The 24,103-nt window shown below is 32.1% G+C and overlaps 1 protein-coding gene and 2 long non-coding RNA genes across 3 annotated transcripts; 1 reads left to right on the top strand and 2 right to left on the bottom strand.

The window, feature by feature from the left end:
- Positions 1–430: 430 nt before the first annotated feature.
- LOC140058332 (uncharacterized) lies at positions 431–15,357 on the bottom strand. Its single transcript, XM_072103895.1, has 27 exons — positions 15,296–15,357; positions 14,920–14,990; positions 14,416–14,528; positions 14,127–14,223; positions 13,663–13,771; positions 12,941–13,115; positions 12,157–12,208; positions 11,612–11,749; positions 10,955–11,166; positions 10,445–10,554; positions 10,134–10,351; positions 9,492–9,643; positions 8,478–8,654; positions 7,938–8,084; positions 7,247–7,389; positions 6,924–6,994; positions 6,508–6,620; positions 5,961–6,130; positions 5,428–5,605; positions 4,743–4,886; positions 3,834–4,025; positions 2,822–2,963; positions 2,286–2,458; positions 1,866–2,004; positions 1,310–1,516; positions 1,032–1,098; positions 431–602 (listed from the first exon to the last, which is right to left on the bottom strand). Exons 1-27 carry the CDS (start codon positions 15,355–15,357, stop codon positions 431–433), a joined length of 3,744 nt encoding a protein of 1,247 aa, XP_071959996.1.
- A 1,540-nt stretch (positions 15,358–16,897) lies between these two features.
- LOC140059216 (uncharacterized) lies at positions 16,898–17,588 on the bottom strand. Its single transcript, XR_011847145.1, has 3 exons — positions 17,535–17,588; positions 17,201–17,237; positions 16,898–17,011 (listed from the first exon to the last, which is right to left on the bottom strand). It is a non-coding gene; the product is annotated as an uncharacterized lncRNA (long non-coding RNA).
- Positions 17,589–23,004: 5,416 nt separating this feature from the next.
- LOC140059512 (uncharacterized) lies at positions 23,005–23,708 on the top strand. Its single transcript, XR_011847211.1, has 3 exons — positions 23,005–23,083; positions 23,179–23,232; positions 23,691–23,708. It is a non-coding gene; the product is annotated as an uncharacterized lncRNA (long non-coding RNA).
- The last annotated feature ends 395 nt before the right edge of the window (positions 23,709–24,103 follow it).

Below are 24,103 nucleotides of genomic sequence, written 5' to 3'. Positions count from 1 at the left end.
TACTAATAATGCAAAATTATGTTAATAATTATAAAAATTACAAAAATAATTTAACAAAAAATTGTGTTGAATAGGCCATTTTAATGTCACATATAATTATTCAGTTTGACTAAAAATTTGAAAAACAATTATTCACCTAACAAAGTGAAAACTATTTTATTCATTTTTATTTTTCATGTTTATGGGGACAAAGCATTCAATTGTTTAATCAACTTGGTAGGCCTTGTGATTATGATAAGAGCTGCTGTTCACTTAATTTACTTTTCAGTTTTTTATTCTTGTGTGTTCCCAAAATGTTGGTAGATTTGATGTGATTTATTTGGATACCATATATCGTACAAGAACAAACAAAAAACAATTATTTTATACGGTACCGGGGATAGCCCCCTAATTCCCCAAAGTGGAATACATCCTATGAGAGATAATGTTATTACTTACTGTCTTTCCATGCTAAACTACCATTAGGATAACGGAATGGTATTGGAATGAGCATATCTGTTAATATGTCTTTGACAGGTTCACAGTCATCACGATCAGAGACTGAACACAGCTGACACTTCATATCTATGTACAGTTCACCATTTTCTAAACCTGCCGAATATCTGTTTACAATTAAAGTAGGTAGGTTAGCATGTCAGAAATACAAAATTATATAGAAATAAGTTGCTAGTCTATCAAGAAGGCAAAACTCAAGCTATATATTAAAATTCTTCTCGGATAAGGACTATAAACCGTAGGTCCAGTGTACATCTGGCTCATGTGCACTTTAAAGAACCTAGTACATCTTTCGAGATGAGTAGGGGGTTACCCCGGTGTACTAGTTCATTCATACACACACACTGTCGTGGACAGACGCATTGGCGCCGTAGTTAGCTGCCGATGTCACAATGGGACCCTTAGTGGAGCAGTAGCCTTCAACTATGAAGTTTGCTCCTTAAAAAAGAAGAAGAGAAGAGAAAAGACACTAAAATGAATAGTGGATGAAAAGTATTAGTAGGCTTAATAAAGAGTTTATGAAATCACGTTCTTACCCAACAATGAGCTCTTTGCCAAATTGTTTCCACCCACCTTCTAATAGAACTACTTCCTTTGATATTTCTGAAAATTCAAAAAACAATCATGTCATTTTTTATACTGAAGTTACTGCAGTAAACTAAATTTTGCTACTGCAATATATTCCTAGTGTATAGCTTACTAAACAGTCAAAAGTAATTACTGCAGTATAAACTGCAATAGAGTTTGATATGGATTCTTAATAACTAGCGTAGAACAAATAGTACATAAATAAAAAATCAACCTGTTTGCTTACCAAGAGGATCTGGCATGATATTTGTAATGTTGTGTTCCCCTAGTCCTATATCAAGTTCTTCAGTATCAGGATTATAGCGGACAAACACAGTCAGAGGATATACGTTTGATTTGTATTCTATCGGAATACGACACTCGACACCTAAGCAGTTACGTTCAAATCGACAGTAGTCCGTTCTTCGCATAGCCACCATCAGCAATGGGCATACTGTTGATATATTAGATACAAACTCAGTAAAACATCAATTTATATCTTGTTTGTATAAAACTATACAAAGAATTCATGTTTATGAGTGCAATTAGATTCCCACCGCAAAATTGCAGTACTTCATTGTTTACAACGTTGATAGTGCTAGTGTAATATTTAATATCATATGTGACCCACAATCAAATGACAAGAATCTACTTGGGTGTGTTATAATTAACAATTAGTATGTTCGAATATTAACAATGTTTAGTAATATTGTAAAATGTTTTTCTATGTTAAAAGAGTTGATTTTGAAAAAGTAACAGAGATAGAATGACAAACAAATTTTAAAAAGGTATCTAAATCTTACAGTTGTCTGGTTGACTAAATCTGGCCAATAGTTCTAACCGGTCGCCCCATATTGGCAAGCCTCTTTCTTGTAGAAGTGTTCTCAAATAATCGTCGGTGAGTTGATTTGGTAGAAAATTCTGGAGACCATCGATTTTAGACTGATAGGAAATAAATAGAACGTAGTATCATTATTATTTTATTAATTGATTTTAACTCAATTTCGATGTTACTACCTTTTAAGAAATAATTTTTAATGTAAATCATACTGTACTATTGTTTTTTGGCAAGCATGACCAAACAAATATAAACGTCTACATTGTAACAATTTAAAATCATATTCTATTACAGTAAAAAAAAAGTTGCTCCAACAGAATATTGTTTATTCTGTAACTTTACTATTATTCCAACATTTTTTATTCCAATAAATATTTTTGATTACCTTAAAGTCAATCAAGGTATCAATAACTTTCTGTTTAAGTTTGTTATCTTTCAACAGCTCAATTGCTTCCATAACTGAACACATTGAAATATCAGCAAAGCTGAACGACCCCAATGAAGGACCAGCAGAGGTAGGCTCAGGTAAACCAATGACAGATGAAAACGTTGCTGGACCTTAAGTGACATGAAATAAAAGATTAGTAATTCAAATATAAGGTATGCTATTTCATATTGTATGTTTTTTATATCCTGTTTTCATAATATTTTAAATTGAACCAATAAAAACATATCTTAACTTGTGACCTATTTCTATTTCTATTTTCCACCAATATTGGCAGCAGTGTCTTAGATTTTCCGTGAAATTAGAGAAGTGAACTTGAGGTATAGTAAATTTAAACCATTGTAAAACCATTAGTAAACATTGAAAATAAATTGAGACTGGAAAACATACAAGAAAAGCCAATAAAGAAACTTAAATCTCCTTAATATGAATTACTTATAATAATAATAATAATAATTATAAATAAAAGTTTATACTCTGTATGGAAGCTCCAGCTGTTAAAACTGCATGTTGCTCAATTGGGATCGTGTCTGTAGGTGGTGGAGATGATCTGGCTGGAGTAGAATCTTCAGAGTATGGTGTAGTTGGAATCAGATTTTCTTTCATAATAGTAATCCCCTGCAACAATAATAGAATATTATAACTCAGTACATTATTAAATTAACGCTACTAAAGCTTTGTCTACACTATGAAACTAGTTTGACATAAAAAGTGTGCCCAAATATGGTAGTGATATGACATTATCATGTCCATATATAGGCACATCACATTTTCTTTGTCACATAAAGTTTGATAGTGTAAACAGAGCTTAACAATGTAATAAGATAAATCAAGAGCACAACATTGTCTTCCTTGACAAGGTACAGATAGAAAATAGTTTTAATTAATACATTAAAAATGCTTCTAAAAATACATTTAAAACACTTTTAAAAACATATACAGTCAACTCTCCCAATACCGGACACCTTTGGGCCGGCCAAATAAGTCTGGTTTTCCGGAAAGTCTGGTATTCGGAATGTGTTTTTAATGGTAAAAATAAATTTGGGACCTTTTGGTCCTCAAAAAAAGTCTGGTATTGGGAGAGTTTCTGGTTTTCAGAGAGTCCGGTATTGGGAGAGTTGACTGTATATATATATATAAAATAGTGCAACTTTATTGTATTGCTAAAGAGATAACATTATGAGGCAAGAATTTTGTTTTTGTTTATTGTACCTTTATTTAAACATAACTAAAACCATAAATTCATTTCTTTCTTTTACTTTACCATTTTGATTTAGCTTTTGGTCTTTATTTTTTAAATTTAGCTTTCTATTTATTTTGTTTGTTTCTCCACTGAGATCCAGCCACTGATATCCAATAGCATTTTTTTCAGTGCTTATTTTATTTGCATCTCCATTGAGATCTAGCTACTGACAGCATTGTTGTTTTTCCAATTGTCTTTGGATTAATAAATATTAGTAAAATAATTATATATAAAAAAGGCCACACCTTGTACTTGATCAAATAAGAGTTTCTTCCAAAGTCAAACTTTGGACATTTCAGATCAACTTTCTCTAGAAATGGCGATGGATCTATGTAACCAGTTTCACCGTTATTTTGTTTCTTCATAACAACGTGAATATAGTTATTTGGTTGACAATTTGACCTTGAAGCGAATCCTATCCCATCTCCTTTGTAGACCTAAAATTGACAAAATAACAAAAACAAACAATTATTTCAGACTGAAATTCTATTAGATTTTAGTTTAAAAAAAAGTAATTGAAAACATTTAATAAAATATTTTTGCATCGGTCTGTTGGTTCCAGCATGGAGAACATTGATTTCTTCATGGTTCTAGACAGCAATTGCTTGATTTTTAAACTAATCAGAACAGGTTGAAGACCTGTTTTATACTAGGATGAAAAAAATGAAGATAACTAAAACATTCATTTTTCCTACAGAAAGTTAGACAAAATAACTATTCAAGTTTCATCCTAGAACTATTGTACAAAAGATTTGTCTTCTGTCCTATTAAATGATGTTGTGATCATATGCATTGTTCCTATTGATGGGACATTATTTTTATTGAAGACAGTAAATGGTTATCCATAATAGTTTTGGGATGAAAATTTATCTAACATCCTTTGTTGTTTATTTTTATTTATTATTTATTTTTTATTGTTTGTTTGTTATTGTTCTAGTATAAAAGACATCAACTATATTGCATCTTTTGTTGGTGTACATTTAAAACATTTTAACAATTCCAATACAATATGAGAAATATGAAAGATTTAACAAGTTGTATTATAATGTATTAAAGAAAATTATTTCTTATCACATGCAAACCCTTGAAAAAGAAACGTACAAACAGACCATAATGAAACAAGGGAACAAAATACAAGAAAACAATATGCATACCTTGACTGGTGTATCAGACACCCATTGTTGTGGCAGTATGTTGTCAATGGTCAAGATGGTATCTGTTATTGAACCACTTGTGATGTCAAGTTGGATTTTTTCATTACCCAGTAAGGTAATAAAACCTGACAGAGGAGTTACAATCTGCAAAAAAATAAATAATTTAAAGAACAAACGTAAACTCTGAGTAAATAAAAAATCACAAAAAGGGATGTTTTTTTTTTAATAGTAATTTTAAGCATTTACTCAAAGACTAATTATTTGTATGTCCTCAACTGTTTTGACAAAAAAAGTTTGATGTGTCCAAACATGGTAGTGATATGCCGAAATATGGTATAGTGATATGACATCATCATGTCCATATATGGGCACATCAAATTTTTTTGTCATAAAAAGTTTGATAGAGTAGACAGAGCTTAATAACAGGACACTGAGATTTCATTGCCAAGATAGGAACTCGTAACAGTCCTTTGATCTTATGTCTTGCTGCGAAAATACCAACAGTACTGTACTATGTACATATTCTCCGAGCAACATAGAACTGATAATGTCGCAGCCACAGATGAAGCCTTTGATCTTTGGAGCTCAGCATCCTGTTGATAGATTGCCTTGGTTGCAGTATCGTAAATAAGTTTTATGACTTCTTTCAAACACCATTTATTGTATTTTATTTTAAATGTTTTACCGGTTGATTTTTTCCAATTAGTAAGTCTACTCCATAGTCGCTGAATCTATAAGAATTTGTAGTGGGATAAAAACCATCATCTGGACAAATATCAGATTGCTCACGGAAGACTCGTGGAAAGGTTTGATGGAAACGAACACCAAAAATCTCCTCAATTTCAAATCGTCCGCTGTCAATCCTGTTATATCATAAATTGAAAAAACATGTGTAAATAATGTCATTGTACTAAGCAAATAATTAAGTTAGAAATTAAAAAATTATTAAATACACATTTTTTATTATGTTATCATCTTGTATTTTATACAACTACACAAAATGCTGTTTTTTTTTTGTGTTTGTAAGGTCCATGCTATTTGGCTATTAAAATAAATATGAAATTTAATTAAATTAACACATTTTGCAAATGTTTTACAATTATTTAAGAAGTTTATATCAGTTGGAAAATCTCTAAAAAAAATCCGTAAAAGCAGCAGCTGATATAAACTACTTATAAAAAATGTAATTAATATTTAAAAATTACAATTGTGTCTTACACTCCTTTTAAGATGTTTATGACTGTTTCGTTTAGGTGTTCCATCCGGGCAGTAAAGTTGCTGAGAGCTTCCTTGAAAGGTTCTGAGATCTGTTTGATCTTCGCGAGCGTGTCATTGGTCCGGTTCAAAGCAGTTCTAACCAGATTTAAGATCTTCCGTTGTTGAATGTTCTAAATTATAAATAATTTTTATATTATGCAAAGGAAACTAACATTCAAACTAATCCTGTTTCATTACCGAAGATTTACAAAAATATAAGGCATAGATTTTTAAAGAACATCATCATCAATTATATTGTATCATGATAAAGTTGCCAAAGTAATAAAAGTAAAGGTATTTATACAGGTCCTTGAGCTTAACTGGAAACTGAGGAAATTCGGATTAGGCCGTCTACGACCCACGGCAGCCAGCAGTGCAGTGCCTACCAGCACACTAGGAGAACGTAAACTATTAGTACACGGGATCAACAGCTTTACATCCTATGCGGAGGACGAGGCAAATGAGATACAAACATTCAGAAGAATACATCATATCATTGTAAACTTACCTCATTTGCCCAATCCTCAAGCTCTGTTCTAAGCTTTTCATCGATTTCTCTTATTAATGCTTTCTTTTCTTCTACAACATTTCTAATATCTTTGTACCACTCTGGCTGAAGACCTGTGAGAGGGAACTATATGTTTTAACAATACATACAACTTATTCAGAGGACACTCCTATTCAGGGGATTACCCCTATTACTGAAATGAGTGAGAGGGAACTACAGTATATGTTTTAACACTATAGCCAACTTGTTCAGGAGCCAAGTTTTCTCTTCATAGGGGTGTCCCCTGAATAGGTTGGCCAATCTTCTCCTCATTAACAATCTTCTCCCTCTACAAAATGAATTTGTATGCAATATTAATCTAGTTAGTACATACTGTACTTACTTCTTAAATAGTTTATTTTAGACATTATGCTTACCTTTTAAACTTTGAATCTTCTCTTCAATTCTTTTTTTTTGTTCTGTAAACTTATTCAATGCTTGTTCAGTCCTAAAAAAAATTATGATTTTCCCAATTTATAACAAAAACAATAGAATTTACTTAGTAATAAAACAATGCAATACGACAATGAATTTAACAGGTGACACTGACAGCATCAAAATAAGAAAACCTTGTAAATCTTTTCGTTAATAATCTTGGAATAAGGATTTTTTATGTGAAATTATTACAAATACTATATCTTACAAACAACAACAATCTTTATAGAAATTGGATAAAATGAAATCAATTTTAAGTTCATACTTATCAAACATCTTCAGAAGGTCAGTAATAGCTTCTTTAGGATTGTCGTGGAAATTTTCTACAATAGCTTTCATAGCTTTTACGGTTTTGTAAATTTGCTGGACATCCCATGGAAGTTCAACTAGAAACTGCCCCATGTATTCCTAGACAAAATAAACAAATATTACCATTGATACATAAAATGGTCATTAACATAATATAAATGCAATAGCAACAACATTTAACAAGTAATTCAGGTATATTTATTATCTAAAAAAGAAAAAGACTAACAAATGCCACAAAGTTAAAATTCATTAAAAAAAATATATGTATACAATAGGCAATTAATATAAAAATAGTACATTTAATTAACTATGCACGGCAGAGTATATATTAAACCTATCTTTTGCAAAGATAAAGTTAACATCAAATGAAATTTAGTCTCAAATTAATCAAAATCTTTATATATTCACAAAAATTAAAAGTAGAGCATACATCTTTTAGTTGTTCTTTCCAGGGTCCTCACGAGACAAGGCTCCGCCTCCTAGTTTGTGGTCCTATCAACAGTTTGTTTATGTTCTTGATTATTCAATTTATGTTAAAATTATTGATTATTAAAACTGTTCATGTATAAATGTATAATTGAAAAAAAAAATAAAAACTTGTTCGCCAAAAAAAGAAACAAGTTTGTGAAACAGATAAATATAAATACCTCCAAATACTGAATAAGGTCTGCCTTAACATCTGCAGTTAGTTGTTCCCCATTTCGAATTAAGTAGACAGCAACTAAAATCTCCTCAGGGACATTGTCGAGGTCTATTACTCCAAGTTCATCCAGAACCTCAGCATATGGCAGTTTCTGTAAATGGTAATACAGTAGGATCTCTATTAAGAGGACACCTTCAGGACCCAAGGAGTCAATGAGGTATCCCCTTAATAGGGGTGTGCCCTGAATAAGGGTTGGCTTTAATACAATATATATTGCCTCTTGTTCGTTTCATAGAGAAGTGCCCATATAATAGGGGTGTCCCCTGAATAAGAAGTTCAACTGTATTCTAAATAATCATTAAATAATACACATCACTGTGTAGTTTGTGTGAGAAATGTGTGTTTTATTGTACAACTGATCTTGCATGAATATTACACAAACAATTTTCTCACAAATTGAAATCAGTTTCTGAGGCCGGCAAGAAAAGTTGCAATACAATACTTTATAAATAGAGAAAGACATGTAGTAGACCATATTCCTTACCGTTGTTTCATCTAACAGAATCAGGTAACAGTCTACGAGTTTTCCAACAGACAAGTCCAGTCCTAAGTTTAATGAGCCAATAACCATATTGATGGCATCTATAAGTTTAGGGATGAGCCACGAGAGAAGCTGATCCAATCGGCGTATGGCGTTTGCTAACACATCCACTCCGTAATCCTTAATACAAATAAAATAAATGTTCCGAATTATCTTGTTATTTGAAAAAGATTTGATAAATTTTTCTTGACAAAATATATTGTACTAGCAATTGCCAACACAAGAAAGGTTTGTGCTTGTCTCAAGTTTGCATGTATGGCCTACCTTATTTTTAAACTTGGACCTCATCACTAGGTAACAATACATCTTTGGTACTTTGTACAGGAGGCCTAGTCTATTTTAAAAACTCAGATCTCTCAGTGATACAGCTATTATTACAGTGCATATTTGGTACTTACAGTAGGCCTAAGCTATTTTTTAACCTTGGATATCTGAGCATTTAAAGGAAAACTTAACCGAGGACCATATTTTTACAATGTTATAGGAATGTACATATAATTTCAGAAAATTTGTGAGATTAAGGATATCGTCGCACGCGCTCGCTGTACAACCGTCGCCGTAAATTACTGTGACGTCACAGGTGCATCGCAAAATCTACTTAATGAGTACAGATAAGCAAAAGAAACAATAAAAAAAATCAACATTTATATTTTTACGATTTATTTACAAAGTGTGTTTGCTAGAAATTTTCGCGATTTGCCAGACTTTGCCATGACGTAAATTTTGCCATGTACCTGTGACGTCACAGCAATTTACGGACACGGCTGTACGGCAAGCGTGTGCGGCGATATCCTTATTCTCGCGATTGTTCTGAAATCATATGTACATCCCTAATACGTTGTTAAAATATGGTCCTCGGTCATAGTTGTCTTTTAATACAGCTATTATAACTGTACATTTTGGTACTCAGTACAGGGACCTAAGCTATTCCAAGGCAAGGAAAAAGTATTAATTTACCTCTAATATATTCATATTGTACAATGATGCCAAATGTAAGTGAGCCTCTTGAAACGATGCCCTAAAGTTTTCATATGGACTAAACATTCTGAGTAAAAACTTAAAAGCTCCAAATGTGGAGATATCATATATTGATGTGGTTGCCTGTGGATCTGCAAAATGCAAACAAAAATAATAATGTCTAAAGCTCTGTCTACACTATCAAATTTTATGTGACAAAAAAAATCATATCACTACCATATTTTTTGTCAAACTAGTTTGATAGTGTAAACAGCGCTTTAAATTAGAGACACTATGACTTAAAAAGTGCGTCTTGGGATCATCATTGCTTATGTCCTTTATACTTTACTTGCCTCTCTCCACCCAGGTGTCAAAATGGACACCTGGTATGATAAAAACACAACTGCACTAGCTGTGCTAGCTGCAAGATTATGGGAGCTGTCCATATGTATTGATCCAATGATTGGGGTAGTAATGTAAAGCGTTTAGGGGCTTTGAGCACTATGCAAGAGACTGTAAAACATCTGGGAAGGATAGAACCTCAAAACAGCGAATGTTGGTTGATAACTTTTATTGAACTCATACGCCTTTTTGAGGGTAAATACCTCTTTTACTTTCAATAAGTTATGATAACTTTACTACCTGAGAGTATATCCATTGTAGAACTTGATGTGCCGCCATAATTCCCTCCAATAAACCTATCTCCTTCTTCTTTGTCTGTTAAATGTTCTATCAAAGGTATTAACAACTGCAATGCCTTTCGCGCAGACCGCTTTCCTCTGCTATGAATATGTCCCGTCTGATTAAGTGATTGACCTGGCTCTATCTTAACAAAACTATCATTAAAATCAGGCTCCGTTCTAAAATTAAAATCAAAATAAGATTATATTCGACACTATTAATCAACATCTGAAATGTCCTTTTTAATCGGTTGCTGATTCTGCTTTACGTACCTTAATGCTAGGCTGTGTGCAACAGGATTCTCTTTACATAGTTTCTTATAGCTTCGTTTAAAGTTTGGATTTGTCTCCGCTTTCCACGCCCTAACAAGTGCATCAGCAGCCTAGAAAATAAAAGCCATGATAAGTACTGATAACTAAAATAAACCACTGAAGTATAGTAAAGTTCCTGTATATAAAAGTTTGTAAGGGTAATTTATAATTAGCATTAAAATATTGTACATATATTATATTGTTTTTTAAAAACTCCTTTCTACGACAAGAAAAATAAGACTGTAATCTCTTTCTGACACATACAAAGTAGATGTTGGTACCATTTAATATTATACAAATAATAAATGTTTATGAGTGCAATGGTATAAATAATTTCAAGAGGTGAAAGATGAATATCTTATATTTATATTTTCACGACGCTACAGGCCAAGTGAAATGTCGTGTGACCCATAATCATCCAATCAAATCTATTTAGGTATTATATAATATGTATTGAAGAGCACATCTCACCTCTGGTGTATGAAAATTCTCAAGCGCATGCAGCCCAGATTCTTGGAAGTATTTTGGAATGTCCGTTGAATTCGTAAAACTTAAGATGTAATCGGCTGATTTCGGATGAGCTGCGTTTCCTAAAGCTCCGAGCAAGACTACAATATCTCTTTCGTAACGTTGCAACTTGACATGTGACATTGTTGATCTTCTTCGTCGATGGTGCCATGGATCTTTTTAAAAAAACATATTTAACATAGGAATCAGTATGTGATATTTCAAACCATTATTATGTTCTTTATTCAGAAAAAAAACAACATTTTTGTAAAGTTGAATTTGGTTGTCTGACATCTGTTATATATTATACTACAAACTTTATAGTCGCCTATCTACCTGTACCATTAAAATAACAAACAGGGCCGTAGCCAGCATGAGGAAACGCTCGCCTTGTCGGAAATTCTCAATTTTCACCACCCACCCCAATTCCCCAGCACAAATTGTCATAAAAGCATCTTTGCCTAGTCTGTTTTTAACTTCTTGCTACAGCTTTGACAAATGCAAAAACACAGTTACAGTAAAAAAAATGTAATCCAAGAGGTAACCCTAGACACGCATTTTTATTCCTTCAGTAAAGAGATATGTTTGTTTTAAAGATATATATTGTATATACAGTATTACCAAATATTCCAACTTTCTGATGTATTTTCTCAACTATTTGTTCAGCCTCACTGTATCGGCCTTCTTCTCGTAGAATCTTCGCAATTGCACCAATTATAAAAGTAGCCAACTCTCGTAGTCTCACTTCCTCCTCAGAGCCTACAATGATATAATTTTATTTCATTCCATATTATTATTTAATATAAAGTATTAATATTATTTATATGATAAAACAATTATTTCCCCTCAGATACCCAACAAACCAGCAATACCTATTTATTTTTCAATCATCACCACTTCATTTTGTATGTGTGAAAGGGTAACATTTAAATAATAAATGTTAATTGTTTACATAGCCTGTAGGTCATTAGTGTTTAGGGGTTGTTCCCAAACCATCATTAACTATCATTAAGATAAACTTAATATTTGTTTTGTGTCAACAAGTCAGTAGTGACCAAGTAAATGCATGTATTTAGATTAGATAAGATTCTTTGGTACCAGTTGATGATGTCAATAAAACAATTTTTTAAGATAACAAGATTGTCATAATTGGTAAGTCAACATACCTTTGTATCTGGCTTGTGTAATTGCTAGTTGTTCAACAGCTTCAATCAGTTTCTAAAAATGGCAAAACATATAACAAACTCAAGTTTAAATTTGTAATTTCATGTAAATTTGGCTGGTAAAATAATTTTATTGTAAACATTTAGGCATAAACAGTGATTATAACAAAACTAAACCAATAAGATAAGATAAATCTTTATTGTCATGAACACAACAAAAACATGAAATTTGTTTTCCTTGATGATTAAAAACACATACAATATATAAAACATTAAAAATATCAATACAATACATTAAAACTATATACAGTAGTAAACAAATAAAGCAATATGACCACTATACACAAGAGATACATAACAACAATTGTATAGTACAGTTATTACCTGTACTATATAAAACACTTTCTATTTAAAGATGTATTATCCCCCTGAAAAATAATTTGTAACAGTTTTTCTGTTGAATATGCCATATCAATGTCACATAATAGTTATCCACTTTCACCAAAAATTGGATCTAAAAAAAATGTATTTACCTGAAAAAAACTGCAATTTAAAGCAACAAATGGTCAAATTGGCTGCCAGCCAATGGATTTTTGGTTGAATTTAACTATTTATTATGTTATTTTATAAGTGAAAACATATTTTGTAATTAACTACAAAATAACCTTTTCAAAATATGATTTAATTAATCTTCATTTTTCATGTTTTTGGGGGACAATACATCTTTAACTGCCAAGTGCCTTTGAACATTTATTATGGATTTAAATTTTTCTGATTTTTTGAATACCTGAGATTTTATGGTTTGAAAGAACGGCACATGCTCAAGTAAACGAATCATCAACTCTGGATTCCGATTGGGGGCGTTGAAAACGAGGTCAGTTAAAAGGTCATGGTTGTAGTTGGTTCGAATCCCAGCAATGCCATCCAATAGAAAGTTTCTATCCATTTCATCCTGAGAGGTGCTACAAAAAAATATTATTATGATTGATGGAGTGGTAATATAGAAAATAAACAATAAACTGCTTATTGACTTTTTCTGAGGTTGCATTTTCATATTTGTCTATATTAGTATTTGGGCAAATTATATATTCAAATTAAAACTAGTTCCAGGTAATATTAATGTACCTCATTTGAGCCTATAAGGCATCATGCTATACATTTGTATACAAACTTATAAATATGCTGTTTTATTTGACCGAGATGTTTACAAAAACCAAACAAATTGGATCTGTAATATAACACAAAGATCTGAAACAATGGAGCTTTGGTGTGGGAAAATCTGTTCCTAAAAAGCGTACCGTTTTGCAGCATATAGTAGGCCCTTGGAGGTATGAAATTAGATAGCTGCATGGTAGGCCTAATATATTTCTGATACTTAGGTTGAGTCTTGAGTCTCACAGGTATGTGTACTGGTAGCCTGTGTTATCTTATCTTATCTTATGCTTTGACTAATTAGGTCCAACCACTAAAATCATTGTTTTTTGACCTCATTATTGAGGTTACAAATACCTTGGTGGTTTGGTGAAGTAAGGATGAGCAAGTTGTTTTATCTGCTTGTATGATAACTTCTCTAATGCCATGCAAAGTCCACCGTAGCACAAACCAATCTTGTTTGAAACTGAAAAATAAAAATATTTTCTGGGTGATGCTTAGACCTAGGGGATATAAGATGTTGTATTTACTGTGTAAATCCGGACAGACTGTTAATAAATAAAATGTAGGCCTATTGCTTGTATGCGTGTAGCCCATAATCCAATAATAATAAAGTGTTGGCATGCTTTCTATATATAAATATAAATAGTATATTGCACTTTGGAAGGGTTAGTGTGAATACCTAAAATGCTTTTCAATTTATTTCTGGCTGTTTGAAATCGTTTTGATTTAGCCCTTTGTTTAATTTATTTACATTTCCATTAAGATCCAGTCATTGATACCTATAGAATTGTTATTTTATAAATAAATACATGACTCACGTTTTGCATTGTCGTTTTCTCGTAGACAGGTTAGATTTCCTCTGATGTGTTGCATGGTCTCTTCTTCTGCCACATCCTCATCATGAAAGTCAAAACCCTGAAAACATCATTCAAAGCTATGGTAATTCTTTTTATCTCAAGCTCTCAAGAAACATTTTAAAACATAACATACAAACAATTTAACAAAATAATGTACATAAGGGTCACTACTATATACCTTCCTTGTCATCTGCCTACCTACATTATAATTAGATAAATATCAATATATGTTTCTAAATTATTTTCTTACCTTTCCAACTTCTATTGTATCTTCAATCAGATGCTCTGGTCTTGATGGCGCCCTTGCAGGAATTGCTGTCAAGAACTTCATTGTACTGTCTGCGTAAACACTCATGTCCGGTACTAGAGGAAAACAATTTATATTTTAATATCGAATACTGTATACAACTTTTATATTTATGTCAAATTAGAGCACAATAAAACCCCTCCTTTAGGACATCCATATTTAGGAGATACCTCTATTAAGGGGACATTCCTGTAAAACGAATGAGAGGTCATGGATATGTTTTAACACTACGACCAATCTCTATTCATGGGACACTCTCATGAAAGGGATACTTTGTTGGGTCCTAAAGTGTGTCCTTAGTAGGGGTAGGTACTGTAGATTTGATGATGATGTAATGTCACTACCTTATGTGGGTACATCAAACTTCAACTAGTTTGTTAGTCTAGGCTTAAGCTTTTTAAAAAGTATCTGTAGGAAAAGTGACCAGAATTGTACTGGTCAACTTACACGGCTCTTGTTCATCTTTAATATGCTTTGGTTTTTCCAATGGCTCAAAATGTTTGGTTCCAGCCCCTTCACTTTAATAGAATATAAATTAAAATTAGAAATGTAATAGACACTTGCACATCAAAATGTCTGTAGGGATTTTCGTTTAAAGTTGATATAATGTTGATAACATATGTATAAAGTTAATATGTTGTTATAGGCCTATTATTTTTCCTAATTTTTTTTCGATGACCAAATTAGTTTGTTAAACTGAATATTAGATGATTAACTACAGGATGTGTTCAGAGATAAGCATTTTTTATATACTATATATTCCCGGATTTGCCCTTTAAACCGTGAGAATACAGACAGATGTTGGGAACATAAGATTACTAACCTATGGTCTCGTCCACCAAGTGGTATCTCTTCACTTATTTGTATCAAATGAGGAACAGTCATGCCTGATTTTATATTCACTTCCTAGACAACACAAGTTTGAAAAAGTCGATTTAAAAGATGAGCTAAATGCATGAATTTCAGATATTGTTTAAATGTACAAACATAAATAAATATATGTAACAGAAATCACAAAAAAAAACATGAATTTCTAGTAAAATGGTCAAATCATAGTCAATGTAACTTTCTATTGATTATGGTCAATTACAGAAAATTGAACAAAATTATCATTGAATTATAGATTGATAATTATTGGAATGTACCATTTTCAATAACTTCTTAAAAAGAGCAAACAATTTGCAGTACATTCTAAAGATACCAATTCCCTTTATAGGCCCAGTACGGTATTATAATTGAATTCCCCAAGGTAAGAAACAATAATCATAAATGGCCAAAATGATGAGACATCATTCATAATAACATTACCTTATTGTGATAAAAGTTGATTTTCTTTGGATGTACATGAGCTGTTCTTTTCTTTCGAATATGCAAATCACCTCCACTATTTTGATACACCGTATAATTTGCATGATGATCACCTGTATGGTCACGCTCTGTTGAGGTAAATGACCAGGTAGATAAACCAGCCGGAACATTCTGTTTTTAAATAAAACGAACAAAAAAACATTTGTATTTTGTTTTCTACATTACTGTATTCACAGTTGTTTTCTAGTTGTTGATTGGCACTGAGCAAGTTGATCAGCACTGTAGAGCAACAGTTAAGTTAATTGACCGTAGGCCTACCAACAAAACAATAATACTACTAGCCTAGGCCTAGGCTAGGCCCTAATACTAATAGCCTACTAGGCCTAGCCTTAGGATAGAATTTTACATTTATTAGATTTAGAACGCATGAGTACAGTGTGTAGTGTACTTAATCTAGCCTGGTGAAAACCAAATGTCTACCTAGCCTATTTGGCCTACTACTACTAGGCCTATTTATACACTCTTCCAAACTTCCTAGGCCTAGAGCTACTACTACGCTATAGCCCTTCTCTGCCTATGCACTACTAGCCTACACAGTAGGCCTAGGCTAGCTATGCCTTTAAGCCAATAAGCCAATGGACAGCAGTTTGTCCTATTAGTATTGTTGCCTAGGCCCTAGCCTAATAATGTCTAGCTTAAGTAAGGCCTCATGAGTACGTCTCTTATTCATTTTAATGTGCTTTTTTCTTTTTTTTCCTGTAATTTCGTACAATTTTTTACTGCAACTTCAACTTCTAAAATAATATGAAGGCCTCCTCGCGCCGCGCGTGTCGTCTGATAAATTTACACTTTTTAATAAAGTTGGTGACGTCACATCAATCACCTCGTTGATTGGACAGAATCCAAACTTTTTTAGATTCTTTTTTCTAGATTATTACTGTATAAGTTTTTTTTTTTCAATTGCCTTTTTAGATGCCCACATTTCATCATTTGTTTTCTCAAAGTGAGGTCAATTTATTAGAAAATTAATACTAATAGTCTACTTATTACAGTCTCTACTGCACCACTAAGTGTGTTATTTGTAGTAGCTGTACTTACAAAATGTTCATGGTGAAGTCTGGTAGCAATAACTCCAGCCAAACCTTTCTTGATGTTTACTGATTTCATATCATCATCCTCTTCATGAATTACCCGCAAAACATCACCATTGTGATCCATGATAAAAGAAAACCTAGTCAATGTAATAACAATAAATAATAATAAAGTGTTCTCTAATTGTTCTTTAAAAGTCTAGGCCTGTGCGCCGCATTTTACGTAGTAGGCAAAGCACTATTTTATTAGCACATCATTTCAAACGGTAGCATTATGATTTAGTAAAACTAAAAATATGAAATAAAAAATGTAGGTTCTTTTGACTCACCATTTTTCAAAATCAATTTCCATCTCATCGTCAGAAACTTTAAAAAGTAACAAGAAAAAAAACATAATAAAAAGTAATACTAATAATTAGACACACCAGGGAAGAGTGTAATTTCACTCTTCCCTGGTGTGGACACACTTTTAATTGGTTTCCACTAAAGAATACAGAAGATGCTTTATTATCAAGTGCGTGATACGAAAAGCGAGCACGTACATGAAACGTAAGAGCACGCACACACACAAGACGCAGCTTGTCAAACTAATTGGCTCTATGTTCGTTTGCCAACATTCTTCTTGACGAAAAGTGTAAAAAAAACTGTGTACTGTAGGCCTACCTGTGTTGCTCTTGTATGACACGGAATACGATTTGACTTGAAGGTGTATTTCATGACACCCATCTTCTGTATCTCCAATCCACTGAAAACAAATCTGACAAGCAACAAAACAAATTAAATTTGCTAACAAACAAAAATATATGATATACAGTAACTATAATATTATCACATTCGATCATGATGACTAAAACCTGAACTACACTCATAACAATCCGGTTTAACAACAAAAGATTCTATTATGATTCAACATTAAAATTGTATTTTTTCTTACAAATGGTTAAATATAGGCCTACTACCTTTGCCTTCGCATCCATTCGTCCCACATTGGTTAAATGCGTAACTGTATCAACATCATATTGGTAGTCAAGTCCCGGTTGAAAATTAAAAACTCGGGCTGTATCCGTCAAAGTAATAATTAAGACAAAATACAAAAAACGTTGGCACCACAAGGGACCCATTTTGATAGGTTTCGTTGTATATTGTGCCTCGAAAGTGTTGAATTGTTTGGACAAATGGCTCCGAACGGCTAATAATCAGTTGTTATGCGTATTAGTCATTAAACTAATGATTCAGATATCTATCAGCAGTTATCAGCAAAGTGTGTCTATGGAACGCCAAAAGAATTCAAAGCATACCGCGAGATTCCTCTTTATATCCACATCCTCAATAGTTGTTGTTATCACGGGGATGATGTTTTATACATAATTTATGGTTATTTTATTTAATCTTCATCAATACTCACAATTACTGAACGATTACTCTTCTCTGATTATATCAACATTTATTCAGTTATACGTTTATTCCGTGTTTCATTGTGTATTAGATAATAATATATCTAAAAGATAGTAAATAGACTTAACCAGGTAACTATGTAAAGTTGATGGATCTGTTGATTTTTTTTTATTCACTTGCTTGTTTCCGTCACAAGGCTTTGTCTAATGTCATTAATATCTAAATGTTTTCTTGTTATCTGTTGATTTTTGCTTGTATATAATATATTATATTTTATGACTTTCAACCCTGTTAATTGTGACGTTTGGTCACTGTAGGGTGATGATGAAATAAAATAAAAAAATTCTCCTATATACCAACATCTCTCTCCAGAAATGAAAATTCATGTTGACAATAAGAAATGTTTTTTCTAAGCATGCAAATTAGATACAAAATACACAAATTAATTTTACAATAAAGATATATCGTAAAGGAACCCCATTTGCTTCATTTCGAAAAGAACCCATCTGTTTTGATCTTCTTCTGCTATGTTGGCAAAATATACACAATTTGCAAGGAATGTCTAAAAAATCATATTATTGTAGTAGAAATTCATACAATTCACAACATTCACACAAGCCCAAAAAAAGAAGCCCATCTCGAAAATAAGCCCACAAGAGTCCTAAAAAAGATGTCATAGCTTCTTTTGAGGTTTTACGGGCGATAACGGTGAGTTTTTTCACACAGACTACCTGTATCATTTATTATAAAATCAATTCGCATCATTAATATTAATATTCATTGAAGCGCACAAACAACACAATGTTGCATATGACGAAAATACATTTCTGTAATTTTAGCGTAAACTAAATTCGCTCCTGTTATTGACAGTGTACAATGGACAGTAATGCAGAGAAGTAAAAAATCGTTGATGTTTTTTCCGTAAAGTATGCATAGGCCTGTTAGAGGTAACTGGCTGATAAACGGCGAATGAACGTACTGTACCATAACATAACAGTCCTTTTAATTTACTAAAGGGTGAGCTCGCTTCGCTCGCTCGCTCCCCCTCTAGGAAGTGTAGACGATGGTTCTCGGAATGATAATGTTCTCCTTATACATTTTCTGTCGGTTACCATTATTGAAAATGCTTGACATTCATAAAACTTTCACAGTGTTTTAGATGATTAATAACATTTTAAAGTATAGTTTTTATTGTTTGGTAGGGCCCTTTGGGGAGGCGGAGGTCATTTGTGGGAGGTGCTTATTCGAGGGATATATGTTAAATTTTTAGTTTTAATAATATGGTAACATTTATAATCAAATGAAATCCTCTAATACAGTAGATATGAAAAGTGGTAAAAAAGAATAACAAATGCTTGGTAAATTTTGTAGATAACAGTGCGGTGAATTCTACTACAAATAGTATAATTGTGTTATTATAAATATGTGGATGGACGTTTATTAGATAGTTGGGTTGAGGGGGGGGGGGGGGTTTATTATTCAAAGTGATGTTTTATTGGAGAGGCGTTTATTCAAATGAATACCATCCTAATAATTATTATATTAATACATTATTTAATTTAATCATCTTTTGAAACTGCCGTAACAGAGTGGGCCCAAGAAAGAAGACATTACGGCTTGCAACATGGGCAGACATCTCGGTCCTAACGGGACACAGGAAGATAGCTACAGTTATTCCTGCAAGCTTACTCAATAAAACTCAGCTATCGGGATTTCACTCGAAAAATGTCTTATCATCAAATCTCCCTATGTAATTTTATAATACTATTTCCCACAATATATTGTGATTCTTTATGACGTATATTTAATTTGATCTTTATTAATTTGCAGTATAATTTAACTACTGTACCTTCACACAAGCGTGGTATGTTTTAAAATAAACAAAAAACTGAAATCCACTCCTACTATCTGATTTTTATTTCGTCTTCCAAAGGGACACTGTATTGATTGATGGAAAGTGCCTGTTTCCAGTCACCTTTAGGGTCAAATCTATTATTTTAACTGCTCCCTTGTGTTTAAAAGAGAGAAAATATTTGAAACCAGGTTGTTGCAAGGTGAACTTATCTTAAACCCGGAAATTACTTTCACCGGGAAGAATTGAAATTGAGAGGAAAATCTAATGTTGAAATCATAAAATGTTGTTAAAAAACTCTTTATAATATCTTCCTAAGATATAAATATGGAACAATAGCGTCGGCGTGATTACTAATGTTATCAAATCTACGTTTCGCGGTACATCTCGGATAGATAAGGTAGGTATCCAAGGCGGAGATTTGTACCGAAGTTTTTGCATTGTGCTCGCCTATGTCAGAATTAACCATAATTTATATATAGATTACGATTACGACTTAGCAACGCGTTTATTTGTTACAAAACACAGAGTGAATGAGCCTATCGTCATGGTTCATTAACATTTGGAAGACGCAACAAGTAAAGTACAACCCATATACGGTAATAGCCTACCGTATAGAATCATTTTAGAATATCACAAAAACTGAATTTCAGAAAATTCTTTTAATTGTATCGCAGAAAATACATCAACCATTAATTTGACAAGCCTGTGCTTTCGTTTAGAGGTGTTACCAACAATTGGAACAAACTATCTATGTGATAGGCCTATCGAAATATTGTTAAATCGTGAATCTTACAATAGGCCTACAGCCATGCTGTGTAGTGTAAATAGAATTTCAATAATTGTGTTGATTTCAAATTTAATTTCCATTGGCATACTATAGAAATAACGATGTAATCCCACAAAAAAATAAAAGTTTTTTTTTCTCTTTTGTGGCGCAAACACCACTTTTATTCACATTCATATTATCTCATGTCATTACATAAAATCATAGGCCTATTAAATAAAAAAATAAATTATAAAAATAACAGTTATTACATGTTTATTAGATTTACATTATAGATCAAATTCTGTTCAAAGTATTTGCAGAGATTAGACCGTTTTAATTGACCAAGACCAAAGACTGAATTGGTTTATTGGAAATTTCAACAAACAAACAGAATTACAAATACTGTACGTTTAGATTATGACAATGTTGCGCATCATTTATCATATTGTTATATTTCGATCCATGACACTACTGAATAGATTCGCCATCATAATTACTAGAAACTAGTAAGGGAGACTGCCTCATACACGAATCAGTTTTGTTTCTAGCAAAAAGACGGATAAAACATACGGTAAGCATTTTCTATATTATAATTTATTAATTTTATATTCGACTGATTAATAGTACAGGTAATTCTTTTAGTAAAAATAATATGTCAAAGCTTTTTCAAGATGAATTACTAGTTCGAAACTATGCATAGTGTAATTTAGTCCTATTGGGACAAATGAATTGCATTATCATTTACTTACTCTAATAATGATAATTAATAATAGGACTTGTTTACATTATCTAATCATTGAAAACAATTTATCTTGTCCTTTGTACTTTATGAAAGTTGGTTTGATTTAATAGCAGGTTTTAGCCGATGTATAGTTTTAAGAGCTATAAGGATGTTTTTTTGGATGGATTAATTATGTCTAAAATTAGTTAGAAGCTATTTTCTATTCAGTAGCAAAGAAAAAAAACCAGACATAAACAAATGAAACAAATTTAGCAAACACTACTGTATGGTGGTGTATGGCCGGATTTGCCTATTTGTTATCCGAATGGTTTAAGACATCAAAAAGGTAGTACGTTTTAGAACACCAACGGAAAAGTTTGTTGGCTATCTTACTACCTAATTTGTCGTCGCATGTTGCCGTCAATATGTCAAATGGTAAGATATAATCTTGTTAACTTGGCCAGCAGATAAATATATATCTGAAGTTGTGCGACAAACGTGATTAATTTATGATTTTGTAAAATCTTCTAGAAATCCTATTCAAAAATTCATTCTGAAACAACAAATATTAATTACAAGTTTAACGCTTTTATTTATTTACATTATAGTTTATACAAAATCAAACTGGATTAGGCCTATATCGAATCATTTGGTCGCGGAATTTAGAAGCAATAAAAATATCTTCTAAGAGTGAGAAATATAAAAATACACTTAATATTCAGAACCACTCGTCACTGAGTAGTTTTAATCTCATCTTTTATTTTAACGGCAGTTATGAACAAATACATGCATACATGTTTTGTGAAACACTTCCCATTACCAGTGTGAAGCTATATTACATGGTGCGTTTATTTATATTCATTTGCATTATTTATTAGTATTTAAATGTTTTTTATTTATCTATTCAATAATTTAGACAACACAGTGAGAAGGAATGGCTGGTGATGATGATATTAGAAAGAGTAACTTTGACAACTTAAAAGCTGATCTCAGTAGATGCTATGACGGTGACAGATACCTTTGGTTAAAATTCTTATTTTTTAACCACTTAAATTTGAGTGTTATCACAAAGTCAGATTCCAATGCAAATACATTATTCAATGCACTTGAAGAGAAAGATTTAATAAACCCTACTGATGTTAACTTTCTGTTAGAGATTACAAAACTTTCAGAACTGAAGATTGCAGACAAACTTTTAAGAGATTATATCAATGACAATGACGTTCAAATTAACGATGAAGAGAAATTGTCGTTGTACCGTACGAGACTGTTTAAAGCCCTAACACGTACTCACGAAGGAGCCCTATTAAACATTATTGCTAAGTACGACCTAACACGATTCAAGGATGATAATGTTTGGGACGTTGTACTTCGTCTGGAAATTGATTTAAAGCTAGAAGATAAGCCAGAAAAAGTGAAAGCATTTGCCGATTGTCTTGGCACAATTGCAAAAATGGAAATATTTGATTGTGGTGGTATGTATGATAAATAAATATTTTGTTTCTAATGTATCTCACAATAAATAAATGATATCTTTCATTAAATTTCATTTCAATTTTGTAACCTACAGTGTTAATTCAAGATAACTGGAGATCTAAATATAAATCAGTTATATGTACCTGTGGTAAGTGTTTTTGAATTTTACAGAAAATAACAATTTGAAAAAAAGCTTCTAGAATCAAGATAGCGAACATAGCCGTTATGGCTTGTCGTTAATAAAATAGTTTCCGCTTATAACAACTACAGAAAAAATGGAAAGTGATTACAGCTATCTCTAAATCAAACAAAATCTAAATTACTGTTTGGTTGGCTGAAACTGCTCTTTTTGGAAAGTACCGTTTTAATAAAATTGTAACAAGAAGTGAAAACTGTAAACGTTTGTTTATTTCTTTATAGCTCTATTGGTTTTGTTCATGGTCTTTTTCCTAGCCACAATTGCCACTATATCATATTTACACGCTTTATACCAAGGTAGACCCGCTGTTTATTATTTGTATCGTAATTAAAGTGTCATTGTTTGTCATTTAAAATATTTTACTGGATGATAGGCACAATTAATTATATGTTCATTCTTGATTTCAGATAAAACTATTCGGAACTATTTAACAGCAGAACAAACGAACAAATTAAACACCCCGACAATAAGACCACCAACGTGGGACCCAAACTATACGGAGTTTAGCTACGATATTTCTCAGCTGTTTACAGATCCAATACTCAATACCACTATAGACAAAAAAAGAGAAACGAAAACATTAAAAGACTTACTGGGTATTATAAAGTCCAGAGACTCAAGTAAGGTGTTGATGACTGGAAATGGAGGAATTGGTAAGACAGCGTTGCTTCAATTTGTATCTTACAATTGGGCAACCAATTCCGATGCTACGTTTGCTGGTAAAATATTATTTCTTATAAACGCCCGGGATATCGAGGCAAATAAAACTATTCCAGATATAATTATTAATAATTCTGTTAACTTTGAGATAAGTGAAACT

This window comes from Antedon mediterranea, chromosome 9 (assembly GCF_964355755.1).
Source record: "Antedon mediterranea chromosome 9, ecAntMedi1.1, whole genome shotgun sequence".
NCBI classification, from domain to species: domain Eukaryota; kingdom Metazoa; phylum Echinodermata; class Crinoidea; order Comatulida; family Antedonidae; genus Antedon; species Antedon mediterranea.
Note: the sequence above shows the minus strand (reverse complement) of the source record. Positions and strands in the feature narration are given on the sequence as shown.

What these genes read in the sequence shown, in the direction of transcription:
- LOC140058332 (XM_072103895.1), bottom strand. Translation starts at nt 15,357, where the DNA reads ATGACTGTTCCTCATTTGATACAAATAAGTGAAGAGATACCACTTGGT. An exon ending in CTTGGTGGACGAGACCATAG is followed by an intron (nt 14,991 to 15,295) that starts GTTAGTAATCTT and finishes ATTCTATTAAAG; the next exon opens with TGAAGGGGCTGGAACCAAAC. An exon ending in AGCTGGAGCTTCCATACAGA is followed by an intron (nt 2,459 to 2,821) that starts GTATAAACTTTT and finishes ATGTCACTTAAG; the next exon opens with GTCCAGCAACGTTTTCATCT.